At 32.9% G+C, this 12,784-nt stretch overlaps 1 protein-coding gene across 1 annotated transcript; it reads right to left on the reverse strand.

Annotated features, from left to right (window-relative positions):
* Nucleotides 1-2,590: 2,590 nt before the first annotated feature.
* LOC129799058 (sodium/potassium/calcium exchanger 4-like) lies at nucleotides 2,591-11,820 on the reverse strand. The gene is made up of 5 exons (XM_055842661.1): nucleotides 11,560-11,820; nucleotides 11,109-11,342; nucleotides 10,559-10,869; nucleotides 6,572-6,803; nucleotides 2,591-3,501 (listed from the first exon to the last, which is right to left on the reverse strand). Exons 1-5 carry the CDS (start codon nucleotides 11,636-11,638, stop codon nucleotides 2,741-2,743), a joined length of 1,617 nt encoding a protein of 538 aa, XP_055698636.1. The 5' UTR covers nucleotides 11,639-11,820; the 3' UTR covers nucleotides 2,591-2,740.
* Between the last annotated feature and the right edge of the window lie 964 nt (nucleotides 11,821-12,784).

The following is a 12,784-nucleotide window of genomic DNA, read 5'->3' on the forward strand; positions in this document are numbered from 1 at the left end:
GGCGCGTGCTTCTCATTCAGCGGGTCATATCAGTTCACAGTTGTATCAATCAGACTTAATCAGACGTACCAAATACCAAAAACTGTACGACCACTGAGTAAAATGCAGTGATTTTGGCAAATACTTAAATGTTTATTTGAAATTATATACAAAATCGAATATATACCGTAAACTATATATATTTTAGGGTATGTATTCCGAATTTAACATATCTATGGATTTTTCGCAAAGTCTGCAGTTTTGATCGCTTGGCTAAACCTCAGGTCTGTTCCGTGGCTCTTATCACTTAAGATCAGGGTATTGCTTCCGAAGAGGAATTTTGAGGGGCTTTGCATAAAACCATCGTATAGAGAATGTTCAGGACATTCCATGGAATTTTCTTTATTTATCCAAAATTTAGAGGTCCGTCTTGTCTTAGATGTACCGAATTTTCCTCTTATTAATTACTGAAAAGTAAACACTGTGTAGGCACATAAGTCCTCAATAGGTTCTTGAACAAGGGGAAGATATTAGTCGAAAAATTGTGTACACCACTTCCAGCACTTTCTAAATTTGTATGGAAAACGTCAGAGATTTCCAAACTTCCGGAAGTGCCATAGGTGATTTCCAACACTTCTTGCACTTCTAAGCACTTCCAAGCACTTCCGGCGTTTGCATTTAAAAGACACGACTAAAATCTAATTTGAATTTTCTTGAACAGTTGGATTATTATTTTTTATTTTTTTGGATATCGTAATTGCATTTTAATTCAACTGAAAATAAAATCTCTATTTTAAAAATTTCTGTTGGAAGACTTATTTTCTATATTAATCTGGAAAACTTATTCATGCAGAATTCATTTTTTCACAAAGAACAAATATGCAAAATAAAAAATAGAATTCAGAAGAAAGTATGAATCAAGAAATTCGCATAGAAACAAACAGTGTATCATCACTTAACTATTTTTTTTACTTAAAAAACTTTAAGGTCTATTTTCTAATTCTCTTTACTTTATTCAAAGCTTTTTTATCACTTTTTTAAATATCAAATTATTTTTATTGTTACTTTGTTAGTTTTGATATTCCAGTGCAACTCAAATGTTGTAAAAAAATCGTTAACAGTTTCATTTACAATATTCGTTTCTTTAATATACTATTATTATTTCAAAAAAAAAAATAAATAAATAAATAAAATTCGCAAAATAATTAGTAAAAATTCCTATAATTTTCTATTTTTATTAGGTACGTGTTTATAATTTAAAAAAAAACCTACCGTCATTATATGTGCTGTCACCCGCATTCATGGAAATCCATATTGCTAATTTAAATGTCAATATATGTAAGTCATTTTTTTTCTAATTTTTAATATTGAAAAAACTTGATTGCAAGGATTATCTCAAATATGCCGTTTTTCAGTAATTAACATAATGAACATAAATATCTAAATTTATTGATAAACAATAAAAAAATAGTCTGTGTTTAATTTTTTAACATACATAATACTCATGATTAAAGTTTTGTTATGTGTTACTTTAAACAGAACATTTTTAAAAGTATTTGACGTTATTTCGAACAAGATAGAGTATAATGAAAAATAAATTAGGAATTTCCTATCAATCAATGGCCAAAATTTTAGACTGAAAAACAGACGATTTTAGACTTCATAGTTCTAAAAATATTTAAAATTCTACCGAGAGTATTAACAGTATTTTTTAAATCTTTCTGTTTAAATCATCGTCTATAAAAAATATTTTTTTAAAGAATGTATAAAAAGCATTTTGTATATGAACCATGATATATTTGGTCTTAAAGATGCGAAAGCCCAGTTTATCATAAAAGTGGCACGTTTCTAAAAAAAAATAAACGGTAAAAATGTTATTTTTGAAGACAAAAAAGTTCGTAATAAAAAATATATTGTCGAATTAAAGCTCAAAAATATAAGAACCATTTATAATTATTGCAGATTCTTCTGATTTACACTACTTTAGTCGTTGTGTCAAAAATAATATTTTAGAAGAGTCATAAATATTATATAATAATTATTATTTATATTTTTTTAAACATACTAATGTCTCCATATTTTTCATTTTTTTTAATTCTTAATTTTTTTCTGAAAGTTGTAGGACAAATTAATATCCTGTAATTTAGTTTTAGTTATTCCCGATAGTTTTCAGTAGCAAAACCATGTCAAAGAATCGACTACATATTACATTTATTACACTCAAAAACTTTTCAACTGAATATCGTGATTTTAAATTTAAATTTTTGGAAGGTAATTCAATTAAGTTTCCTCCATTGCAACAGAGGGCGTTAGTGAAACGATATTTGAATTTTTTTAAAGAGGATTTTAATGAGGAATTGACGATAATTGCGACAAAAACCGGCATAAATTTAATCCTCCAGGATAAGCTTTAATTGCGCTACATGCATACCAGCACTTTTCATACTGTAATTAAATAAAAAAATTCAAAAATCATTTTATTTTTCGAGATTTCCACTTCCGCAGTACTTTCACCTCAGTGTACACCGTTTCCGAGCTAATATCTCCCCCTCGTTCTTGAAGAGGGCGTCACCTAAAATCGCATTTGAGAAAGAATAATATGCATCCATGATTACCTCTTACAAAATTTCTTTATTTCTATTTCTAATAAAAAAATTACAATATTGCGAATGAGAGTGGATTTTTCGGAGTACATACCTTGTATATGAACTAATGATATGTCGCAAAATGATATTCGCGTAAAATCAATATGAAGAATAATTCAGCAATTATTGCCAGAGGGGAAGAAAATATCCATTTCAACGAGAATGGCAAATGTAATGAAACAGAGATAGATGGAGAGGAGGATAAAACCGACAGAACGCTTGAGTTCATAATGACCTAAACTTATAACGACAAAGAGCACCCCTACGGCTAGAACTAGCGATAGTATTGTGATTTCGATTCCATATGAGTGAATGTTTATGTACGTTCCTAAATCTTGCTTGCGTCCAATTGTGTTCCGGATGAACCATGGTAGACCCAGTGAGAGAAGAATTGCCAGGGAATTGGCTCCCAGAGCATTCGACACCCCCATTCCGCCTTCTCCACTGCGAATTGTAATGATGCACGAAATGGCCTCCGGTAGGCACCCTCCGGCAGCAACAAATGTGAGCCCCATCACAGATTCCGGGATGCTGAATGTATCCCCAATGATGGAAATCATAAAATAGATCATGTACGAATTGCCTCCAATTAGAAAGATACACAGAAGGAATGTAATAGGGTAGAACTTGCGGTGAATCCGAGGATTTGGTACAAGGATGCTCAATACAAAGTTTATTGGCCACGTGTATAGCCACCAGAGGGTTTGAAGATGACTGCCACGTGGAGCCTTACACAATGTCGACTCCCTGACTTGAGTTTCTTCCGGGGACTTTGCTGGAAGTTGCGAGATCTTTATTCCATCCAATCCTTCGAATTTTCCTGAATATTTTTCTATTGAACTCTTCTTTGTAGAATTCGTAGTAGATTGTTCTAAATCTGTGGGAAAAGTTATACAGAACTGCATTAAAGGCAAAGCACAGAAGTTAATAAAAATTAAAATATTTAGAACATGGTTGTACTAAATAACTGAATATTAAAGATTGTAAGATAAAGGTTGAAACCGAATTATCTATGGAAACTGAGACTCTTTAGGGGTCATAAAACCTAAAGAATCCCACTAAAAATGCTCGTTTTAACATGTACTAAAATTCCACGAGATAAAACATGTTTAGAAAAAATAGATAACTATATTAGGGAATCGTTAAACACTATGAAAAATTGAATTATTCTACCTAAGATAAACAAAAACCGTAATATAAAATCTCATCCGGAGGATAATTCTTTTAGAACATGACTGTACTAAACACAAACACCGTGAATATTCGGAGTGCATAATTCGGTAAAATTATTTTCCATTCTTTGTAAGATTCTATATTAGAATTCTATTCAGTTAGAAAAGGTTAATGTTTTTAGCACATAACTGTACTAAACGCAAAGACGGTAAATATTTAAAGAACTGAATTTGGTAAAATCCATTTTTGTACTTAATAAATTTCTTCTGAAGTTAGAATTCAGTTCGATCCTATTTCGAAAGGATTTATTCCTGAAGGATAATGTTTGTAGCACATGACTGTACTAATTGCAAAGATGGCGAATATTCACAGTACACAATTTAATAAAATCCATTTCTATTCTTCGTAAGATTCTTTTGAAGTTAGAAAATTTATCAGATTAATCCTATTTCTAAAATTTAAAACCATATTCCTGAAGGATGATGTTTCTGGCACATGACTGTGCTAAACGCAAAGGCGGCGAATATTCACAGTACATAATTTAGTAAAATTCATTTCTATTTTTCGTAAAATTCTTTCGAAGTAAGAAAATTTATCAGATTGATCTTATTTTTGAAATGTAAAATCTTTCTGAAGGATAAAGTTTTTAGCACATGAATGTGCAAAACGCAAAGGCGGTGTGAATATTCCAAATATTCACAGTACATAATTTAGTAAAATTCATTTCTATTTTTCGTAAAATTCTCTCGAAGTTAGAAAATTTATCAGTTTGATCCTATTTCTGAAGGATCTATTCCTGAAGGATAATGTTTTAGTACATGAATGTACTAAACGTAAAGACAGTGAATATTCATAGTACATAATTTAGGAAAATCCTTTTGTATTCTTCGTAAGATTCTTTCGAAATTAGAAAATGTCTCTGTTTGATCCTATTCCAAAAAAAATTAAAATCCTCTTCCTAAAGGATAGTGCTTTAAACACAAAACTGTACTAAACGCAAAGACGGTAAATATTCAAAGAACTTAATTTGGCAAAATCCATTTCTGTACTTCGTAAATTTCTTTTGAAGTTAGAAAACTTATCAGATTGATCCTATTTTTAAAATGTAAAATCATATTCTTGAAGGATAATGTTTTTAGCACATGACTGTGCTAAACGCAAAGGCGGTGAATATTCATAGTACACAAGTAGTTCAGGAATAGTAGATCTATTCCTGAAGGAAAATGTCTTAGCACATGAATGTACTAAACGTAAAAACAGTGAATATTCACAGTACATAATTTGGGAAAATCCTTTTGCATTCTTCGTATGATTCTTTTGAAATTAGAAAATGTATCTGTTTGACCCTATTTCAAAAAAAAAAATAATAATAATTTTCCTAAAGGAATTATCTTTTATGTGCCTTTAGCACATAACTGTACTAAACGCAATGACGGTGAATATTCAAAGTACATAATTTACTAAAATCCATTTTCATTATTTTTCATAATATTTGTAGTACATGACTGTGCTAAACGTAAAGACCGTGAATTTTCAAGGTACATATTTGTTAAATCCATTTCTATTCTTCGTAAGATTCGTTCGAATTTGGAAAATTTATCAATTCAATCCAGTTTCTAAAAAAAGTTAAAATCCTATCCCTAAAGGGTGATACTTTTAGCACAAGACTGTACTAAACGCGAAGACCGTGAATATTGACAGTATCTAATTTAGGAAAATCCATTACTATTTTTTGAAACATTCTTTCGAAGTTAAAAAAAAATCATTAGTTTTATTTACTGAAATTAACATAAAAATATTTTAAACGATATCTTACAAATCTGTACTCTTGTCTGTACTAAGATTTTCTCCACTTAAATAATGTAAGCACACATAATCTTGATTACTAAAATTATTCTGACGCATTTCAATTTTTAGCTCATTAAATTCTTTAAAAAAGAGTAATAAAACTTACACAAAAGACTTGTCAAGCAACATGTACTAATTTCTTAGGAATGTATAATCCTAATTTTTTAACAATAAACGGATAATATAAATTATGTGTCTATCAAGAGAAAAGATCAATAATAAAGCTAAGTAAAATTGATATGAAGAACGTAAGGACGTATGTGGACTTTTAGCACCTGCCTGTACTAAAAACATATATAGCGAACATTTTAGCTAATTTATTTAAGTCGCATTCACGGATGATTAAGTAAAATACCTATTTAAACACTCTTTATAAATTTAATATATTGTTTAATTTTACTTGGTACAAATTTAAAAATTTCACGAAATAATGAATTTTTGAATATGTTTTCTATTATTATTTAATATTTTTCACTTTTGAATAGGTAATTATACAAATCCCCATGGTTGAGGTAAACACCCAAAAAAGTCGAAAAACATTCTCTTAATCTTCTGTAATTGAACAAATGATCTCAAAGAATTTCGATAAGGAATTTTCTAAATCTCCCAATAATCCAAATCACATTTTCGTAATTTCCACAAGCTAAGTCGGATACTTAGCCTTAAATCACTTTGATATCAAATCAATTGAGCGTGAGAAAGTAAAATGATTGTATTGAATTTTAGTAAATTGATAAGAAAGAACTAATATTTACTGGCTATGACGTACGATCTACGAAATTGAACATTAGAAAACACATTGCGCTATTTTTAACTTTTAACTGTTCGTCTCTTATATTGTTGAATTTATCTCTGATACTTTTTTATATGGTCTTCAAAACGGGATTAGGTGCAATTTATTACCTTAAAGCATTATAAACACTTACCATGGGACGCTCTGCTGGTGCAGCAATTCATTCTGTCTTCTACAAATGATTTGACGACACCAGATATTCGTTTGTCTTGGAACAGAATGACGAAGTATCCGAAGAAGAGGATAAAAAGAACTAATGACTCAGTCCAAAAAATCGCTCCATCCCACACAATTATGGTCAAAAGGCTTATATTGAAGATATACAGCGTACAATCCCTCACTAGTGGCCACCAATCAAGTTGTACCTAAACAGTAAAATTGTTATACACAGTCCACAAGTCATTTTGTTTTGTAAACATGCTTTTGATGTTTTAGGTTAAAGATATCTATAGTACGTTCCCATAGAAAAAATACTTGTGCGTAGCCTATAATGAGTAGAAACTAAGGGAAAGTACTCTCCCTTCGAACGTTCATGCCTTCGAATGATGTAAATTTCTTTTAATTTTTCTAAGAGATTTCCACATTATCGTCACATAATTATCAATAATTGATAATAAGCTAGCTGATATTTATTAGAAATGTTTAAGTCTCTTAGGAAAACTTAAAGAAAATTCACTTTATTCGAAGGTATGAACGTTCGAAGGGGGAGTACTTTCCCCTACTCAGATTTGTTTTCTGAACAATAGATCAATAGTCTTGTTTCTTGGTCAATGTACAGTAGACTCTCTCTCAATTGGGCATTTGGGGCAAAATGTCATCCGGTTTATCGATAGATTTGGGCGTCAAAGCCTTTGCAAATTCCACAAAAAGCGCTCAATTATAAAGAATCACGATAAAATAGGAAGAACTACAGCGAATTTGAGCGAATTAGCTTCATAATTAAACGTGATAATTGTCAACAAAATTTTTCGCCCGATTGAAAAAGAGCCTATTGAGTGAGAGTCTACTGTACTACCTGTACAACAATGTGCAACGCATATTAAATAAAATATACACTGCACAGCACATATTAATAAAATATGTAATAAATTAAACAACATTTTGATTACACACTTATACATAATATGCGCATTTTAATAAATATATTATGCAACAATAATTATTGATTTTGTTTTGTGAACAGTTCACGCTTCATTAGGAATGATCAAAGCATCCCAGCTTTGCGATATGCTTGAAATTGTGAGTTTCTTGCATGACGGAAAAATCAGCTTTTAAAAAATTATTTTAGGTAATTTATCATGCCTCTGAATTGCATCGTTTCACTTTTCTCTTTACAGATTTAGAAATAATTCACATTGCTCCGATCTTACTTAAAAATTCTTAAAAGAAGTGCAGTTACATTTCGAATTACAATTCGGTTTATCTCTTTATTTCTGGTTAACTTACAGCCCAAAATATTTCTCATTTCCAAGACCTTTAAAATGATACTAAACTTATCCCAGTCGGTTAGAAAATAAGCTTCTCAGGGAACTTTTATTTTTAAGATTTGCAAAATCGTTAAACACAAATATTTAAACATATCCGAAAATTGAAAATTTAATCAGAATGAGTAAATAAATAAAATGGTCTTCTATAGAAAAAATCCCAATAGAATCATATGGGCTTTAAAAACGTTTAACTTGACTGCAAGTAATAAAAAGTGATAAAGCGTAACAGATTTGTTAAATGCTCGATTTCGTAACTGATATGCAATAGCCCTATATTAATTTTGCATCACTACACTACCTGTACAAAAATAAATAGTTATTCAAATTAGGTTAAGAATTAATTTGAGTTGATTCACAATTTAGGTCATAATCGTTTGAAACCGATTTATATATTTCGTCGGTTGCGTCTACCTCTGTTGTATCTGCATTTCTTTTGTGTCAGCATTTCTCACAAGAGGGGACGTCTGTATTGTAGCTTGCACCGAATCCAGATACAAAACAAATGCAGATACGACAGAGGTAGACGCAACCGATGATTTGTCATGGATTTCAAGGCCTTTCCAACGACACCAAATTTGTCTGGATCTGTTAAGGAATACGCTTTCTGGAGCTTTTTTAAACCTCTTCCATGAAAAACTGGTTTTATGAATAATTTTAAAGGCAGTTATAGTCAAAATCTCGAATGTTAAAATCCTGAAAACCAAAATATCGAAAGAGATAAAACTCTGGAAAGTCAAGAATTTCGTTTTGTCATATACGGAAAACTTCTCCGGGAAGTGAAACTAATAACTTCCTAAAACGCAAAAAAACTCTTGCTCCAATAAAGCGAAATGAATAATTTACTCAATTCTGGCTTTCAAGATTTTGATGTTCGGATTTTGACTTATCGGAATTTTTGGCCTATCGGGCTTTTGGCTTTTCGGGATTTTGACCGATTCGGGATTTCTGTTTTCGGCATTTCGGCGCTTTAGTGATTTTGCTTTCTCGATTTTCGCTTTTCTGGGATTTAGACTTTTCGGATTACGTCCCTTTCGGGATTTTTGCACTCTCGGGATTTTGACTTCCCTGTACTTTGCATTTCGGAATTTAAGCTTTCTGGATTTTGGCCCTTCCGGGATTCTGGGTGTTGAGGATTTTACCTTTAAGGATTTTAGCTAGTTCGGGATTTGATTTTCAGGATTTTGACTTTCTAAATTTAGAATTTTCCGGACTTTGGATTTTGGGATTTTGGCCCATTCAAGATTTTGGTGTTTGAAATTTTGACTTTTGGAATTTTGTCCCTTTCGGGATTTTGGGCGGTCTTGGAATTTTAACTTTCAGGATTGTGGTTTTCGGGATTTTAGCCCCTTCGTGATTTTAGATTTCTGGATTTTGGCTTTTAGGATTTTGCTCCTTTTGTAATTTTAACTTTTCTGGATGATATCTTATTCGAGATACCGGCTTTTAGAGACTTCCGCTTTCGAGTTTTTTACCTTTCCGGGATTTTGGGCACTCTCGGAATTTTGACTTTTCGTAATTTTAGCTTTCTGGATTAGATGTTGGTGTTCGGGATTTTAACTTTTGGGATTGTGCTCCCTTCGAGATCTTGACTTTTCGGATTTTTGGTGCCCAGAATTTTGGCTTTTCTTGAAGTTAGCTAATTCGGAATTTCGGCTTTTCGAGATTCCTGCGTTCGGGACCTTAAACTTTGTGATTTTGGTTTCGGAATTTTGATTTTTCAGGATTTTGGATTTCGTAATTTTGGATTTTCGGGATTGTGTCGCTTTTGAGATTTTGGTGTTTGAAATTTAGGCTTCCGTGATTTGGGCTTTAAAGGGTTTTGGCTTATTCGAGATTATGGCTTTTAGAGATTTTATTGCTTAAGATTTTAATTTTTGGAGCTTTGGTGTTCGGGATTTTAGCTTTCGAGATTTTGGCATTCAGAATTTTTGTTTTCTAGTCTTTGGCGCTTCTGCGATTTTGGTGTTTAGGGATATAAGCCTTTAGGGATATAGACCTTTTCGGGGCATTGGCTTTCGAGAATTTGATTTTAGAGATTTTGACTTTTGAGGATTTTGTTGTTTGGGATTTTGACTTTTTGGGATTTTTTCTCTTTCGGGATTCTGGCGCTCTTGGAATTTTGACTTTTTTTAGATGAGGGTGTTAGGAAGTTTGATTTTTAGGACCGTGCCCTCTTCGGGAATTTGACTTTTCAGGTTTTTGTTGTTCAGGATATTGGCTTTTTGGGATGTTAGCTTTTTCGGGATTGTGACTTTTCTAGGTCTTTGCTTTCAGGATTTTAACCTTTGCGGGATTTTGGATTTTCGAATTTCGACTTTGAGGATTTTGACCAGGAACCTTCTAAAATATATCCAATAATGAAAAAATTCGCATTGGAGTGTTTGACAAATCTAAATATGCCAATGGTCTTTAGGTCGAATTACTTCTAACTAACTTAGGCTTCGATTGATCTTGAATCGTGAGCCCCTATCTGTAACTGTTTGGTCTCTTGGTCTGATCACGGCTGCCCTCTCGGTAGGGTTCTTGTTCATTCAAAATTGTAACACCCAAAACATGTTTACATTGACAAACTCAAATGTGCGGACCCTCTAATTTCGTCTTAAGCAAAATTATTCAAAGAACAGAACTATTACCTGCTTCTTAGTTGCAATCCCAGCTAATGCTGCCACACCTAGAGTATTGAATAGCAGAGATCCAATGATTGTGCCCAAGCCCATATCGGATTTCGTAAGGAAAGTGGACAAGACGTTTGTAAAGAATTCCGGCATTGTTGTGGCTGTTGCCATGAAAGTTGCAGCAGCAACATCTTTAGATATTTTCAATTGGACGCAAATGCACTCGACAGACGGTAGGAAGTAGTCATCGACTACGACTGCGAGGAATGTGAAGAAATAGACAGTTGCCAGGAAATGGAGTAAGATACCACCTTGTAGTCTCTGGCTCTCTGCAGTGATAATGAGGAAGGAATAGAAGTGATAAAAGTGGGACAAATTTCCATTCAAAAGTCAATGGCAAGGTCCGTTGCAATTTTTTTCCCCTTTGGAAGTGCTATCTTATCTATTGAAGACACAAACTTAATTCACGCCATGAGGGCGATTGATCAACAATGGACAATTAAATGTCAGTGTTTGTCCAGGTGGGACAAAAAAAAAATAGCGTGCGTCTGCAAATATTTTCACTTACGCGTAAATAAATCGGTGGGAAATTCATCAATGGATGATGGGCGTTGGCAATCCTCTTCCGTTGCACTCCCATTCTCCCCCAACCGCCATTGAATCCTCTTCCATGGATACCAGTGCCATGTCTCATCCTCAAGCTCCAGCTTCTGCTCAAGGGTCAGTTGGGGATCATAGAAATACCTGAGAATCGGATGACTTTGGTGTGGTATTGAGTTGGTTTTGGTGAAAATATCGGCGTCTGGGGAATGTAGGTCATCATATATAGCACTCCTTCAAATTAATCTCCCCTTTGCTCAATTTCCCTACAAACACCCACTTGAGACAACTATAGTTGGATAAACACTTTGTACGAGGGTGTGCAAAATACATCACCTCACATTTTGCCTTTGATACCTTTACCATGAATCTGCAGGGTTCTTACTCATCCCCTACAAACAACCCCAACCCCAACCAACCTGTTGCTCCATCCGACGAACCACAGCACATAGGAATAATTGATGAGATAGTACAGAGAGAGATTAGAGTAAGTCTCATATTTTAGCTTATTAATTATTCACTATGAAATGATTTAAAATTTAAAACGTTCCCTAATTTAAAGTTTCGATCTTGTCAGTGAGACACGCAACTTACGACTAAAATGTCTTTAATTGCAAAATATCTTTGAGTATTGTTGTGGCCCCTTTTATCTATCAAGAGGGGATTTTTCTCTCAAGTGCATCCACTTGTGCATTACAGGGTTTGCTATCTACTGCAATTTGCGACGAAATATTGGTGCATTGATTTTTTTCAGAGTAATTTATGGCCCTAATGTTCCGTATTGATATTTCTAGAGTTCGAGGAAGTTGTAGACAATAATTTATTTAAACACCTATTATCTGGAGTTGATCATAAAGATTATCTTATTGTATTAGTCGATTAAGCTGGCGGATTTTTTCGTCTAAGCTTGATAATTCACCGTTTATACTTATACTGTGATTGATGAAGTTCTGTAGAAAAGACGATGAATGTGCCCTCTTCAGGCCTGGTTTGACTTAACCGTTCTAAGTTCAAAAGAGATTTTATGAAACAGTGTTAAACCTGTAATTTATTAACAGATCTTCAGACTAGAGGCTTAGACCAGTTCCTCAAGGTCTCAAAATCCTACAAAGTAACCAATTTTTTTCAGAATCGAATAGATCAATTGGGCTTAATAGTTCAATCCTATTATTTTTTTCCAAAAAAAGATCTTGACTGATAACAAATTATATAAGTTAAGCCACATGGCTAAGCCTTAAGTGGTCTTCAGACAAAAGATTTAGCCCAGATTCCGAAGATTTCAAAATCCTAAATAGCAATCACTTTTACTAATTTTTGAAAATCTCATTGATTATTTGCTTTCAATATTTAATCCTAAATCGAAATTTTACCAAAAACCCTAACCAACAACCAGTTAGAGAAGTTAAGCCAAAGCTTGAATTTTCATACAACAAGTTTCAGTGATATTTCACAATCTGATAGACTGATTATCCCCATAATACTTAAACTTCACCAAATATCGGATGGCTAATTTTATATCTCAAAGTTCGATTAAACTTGTAAGACGGATCGGTTCCGTAGTCCCTGCCGTTGTTATGAAGATAGACTGATCCGGCACACAATATGCCTTGGCCCCAGGGGTAACTATCAATGCGAGGTAAAGGG

This window comes from Phlebotomus papatasi, chromosome 1 (assembly GCF_024763615.1).
Source record: "Phlebotomus papatasi isolate M1 chromosome 1, Ppap_2.1, whole genome shotgun sequence".
NCBI lineage: Eukaryota > Metazoa > Arthropoda > Insecta > Diptera > Psychodidae > Phlebotomus > Phlebotomus papatasi.

Coding starts and splice junctions, on each gene's coding strand:
- LOC129799058 (XM_055842661.1), bottom strand. CDS start 11,638: ATGAGACTTACTCTAATCTCTCTCTGTACTATCTCATCAATTATTCCT. Junction 11,343..11,559: donor TTCGTCGGATGGAGCAACAG/GTTGGTTGGGGT, acceptor TACATTCCCCAG/ACGCCGATATTTTCACCAAA. Junction 10,870..11,108: donor TCCCACCGATTTATTTACGC/GTAAGTGAAAAT, acceptor TTATCACTGCAG/AGAGCCAGAGACTACAAGGT.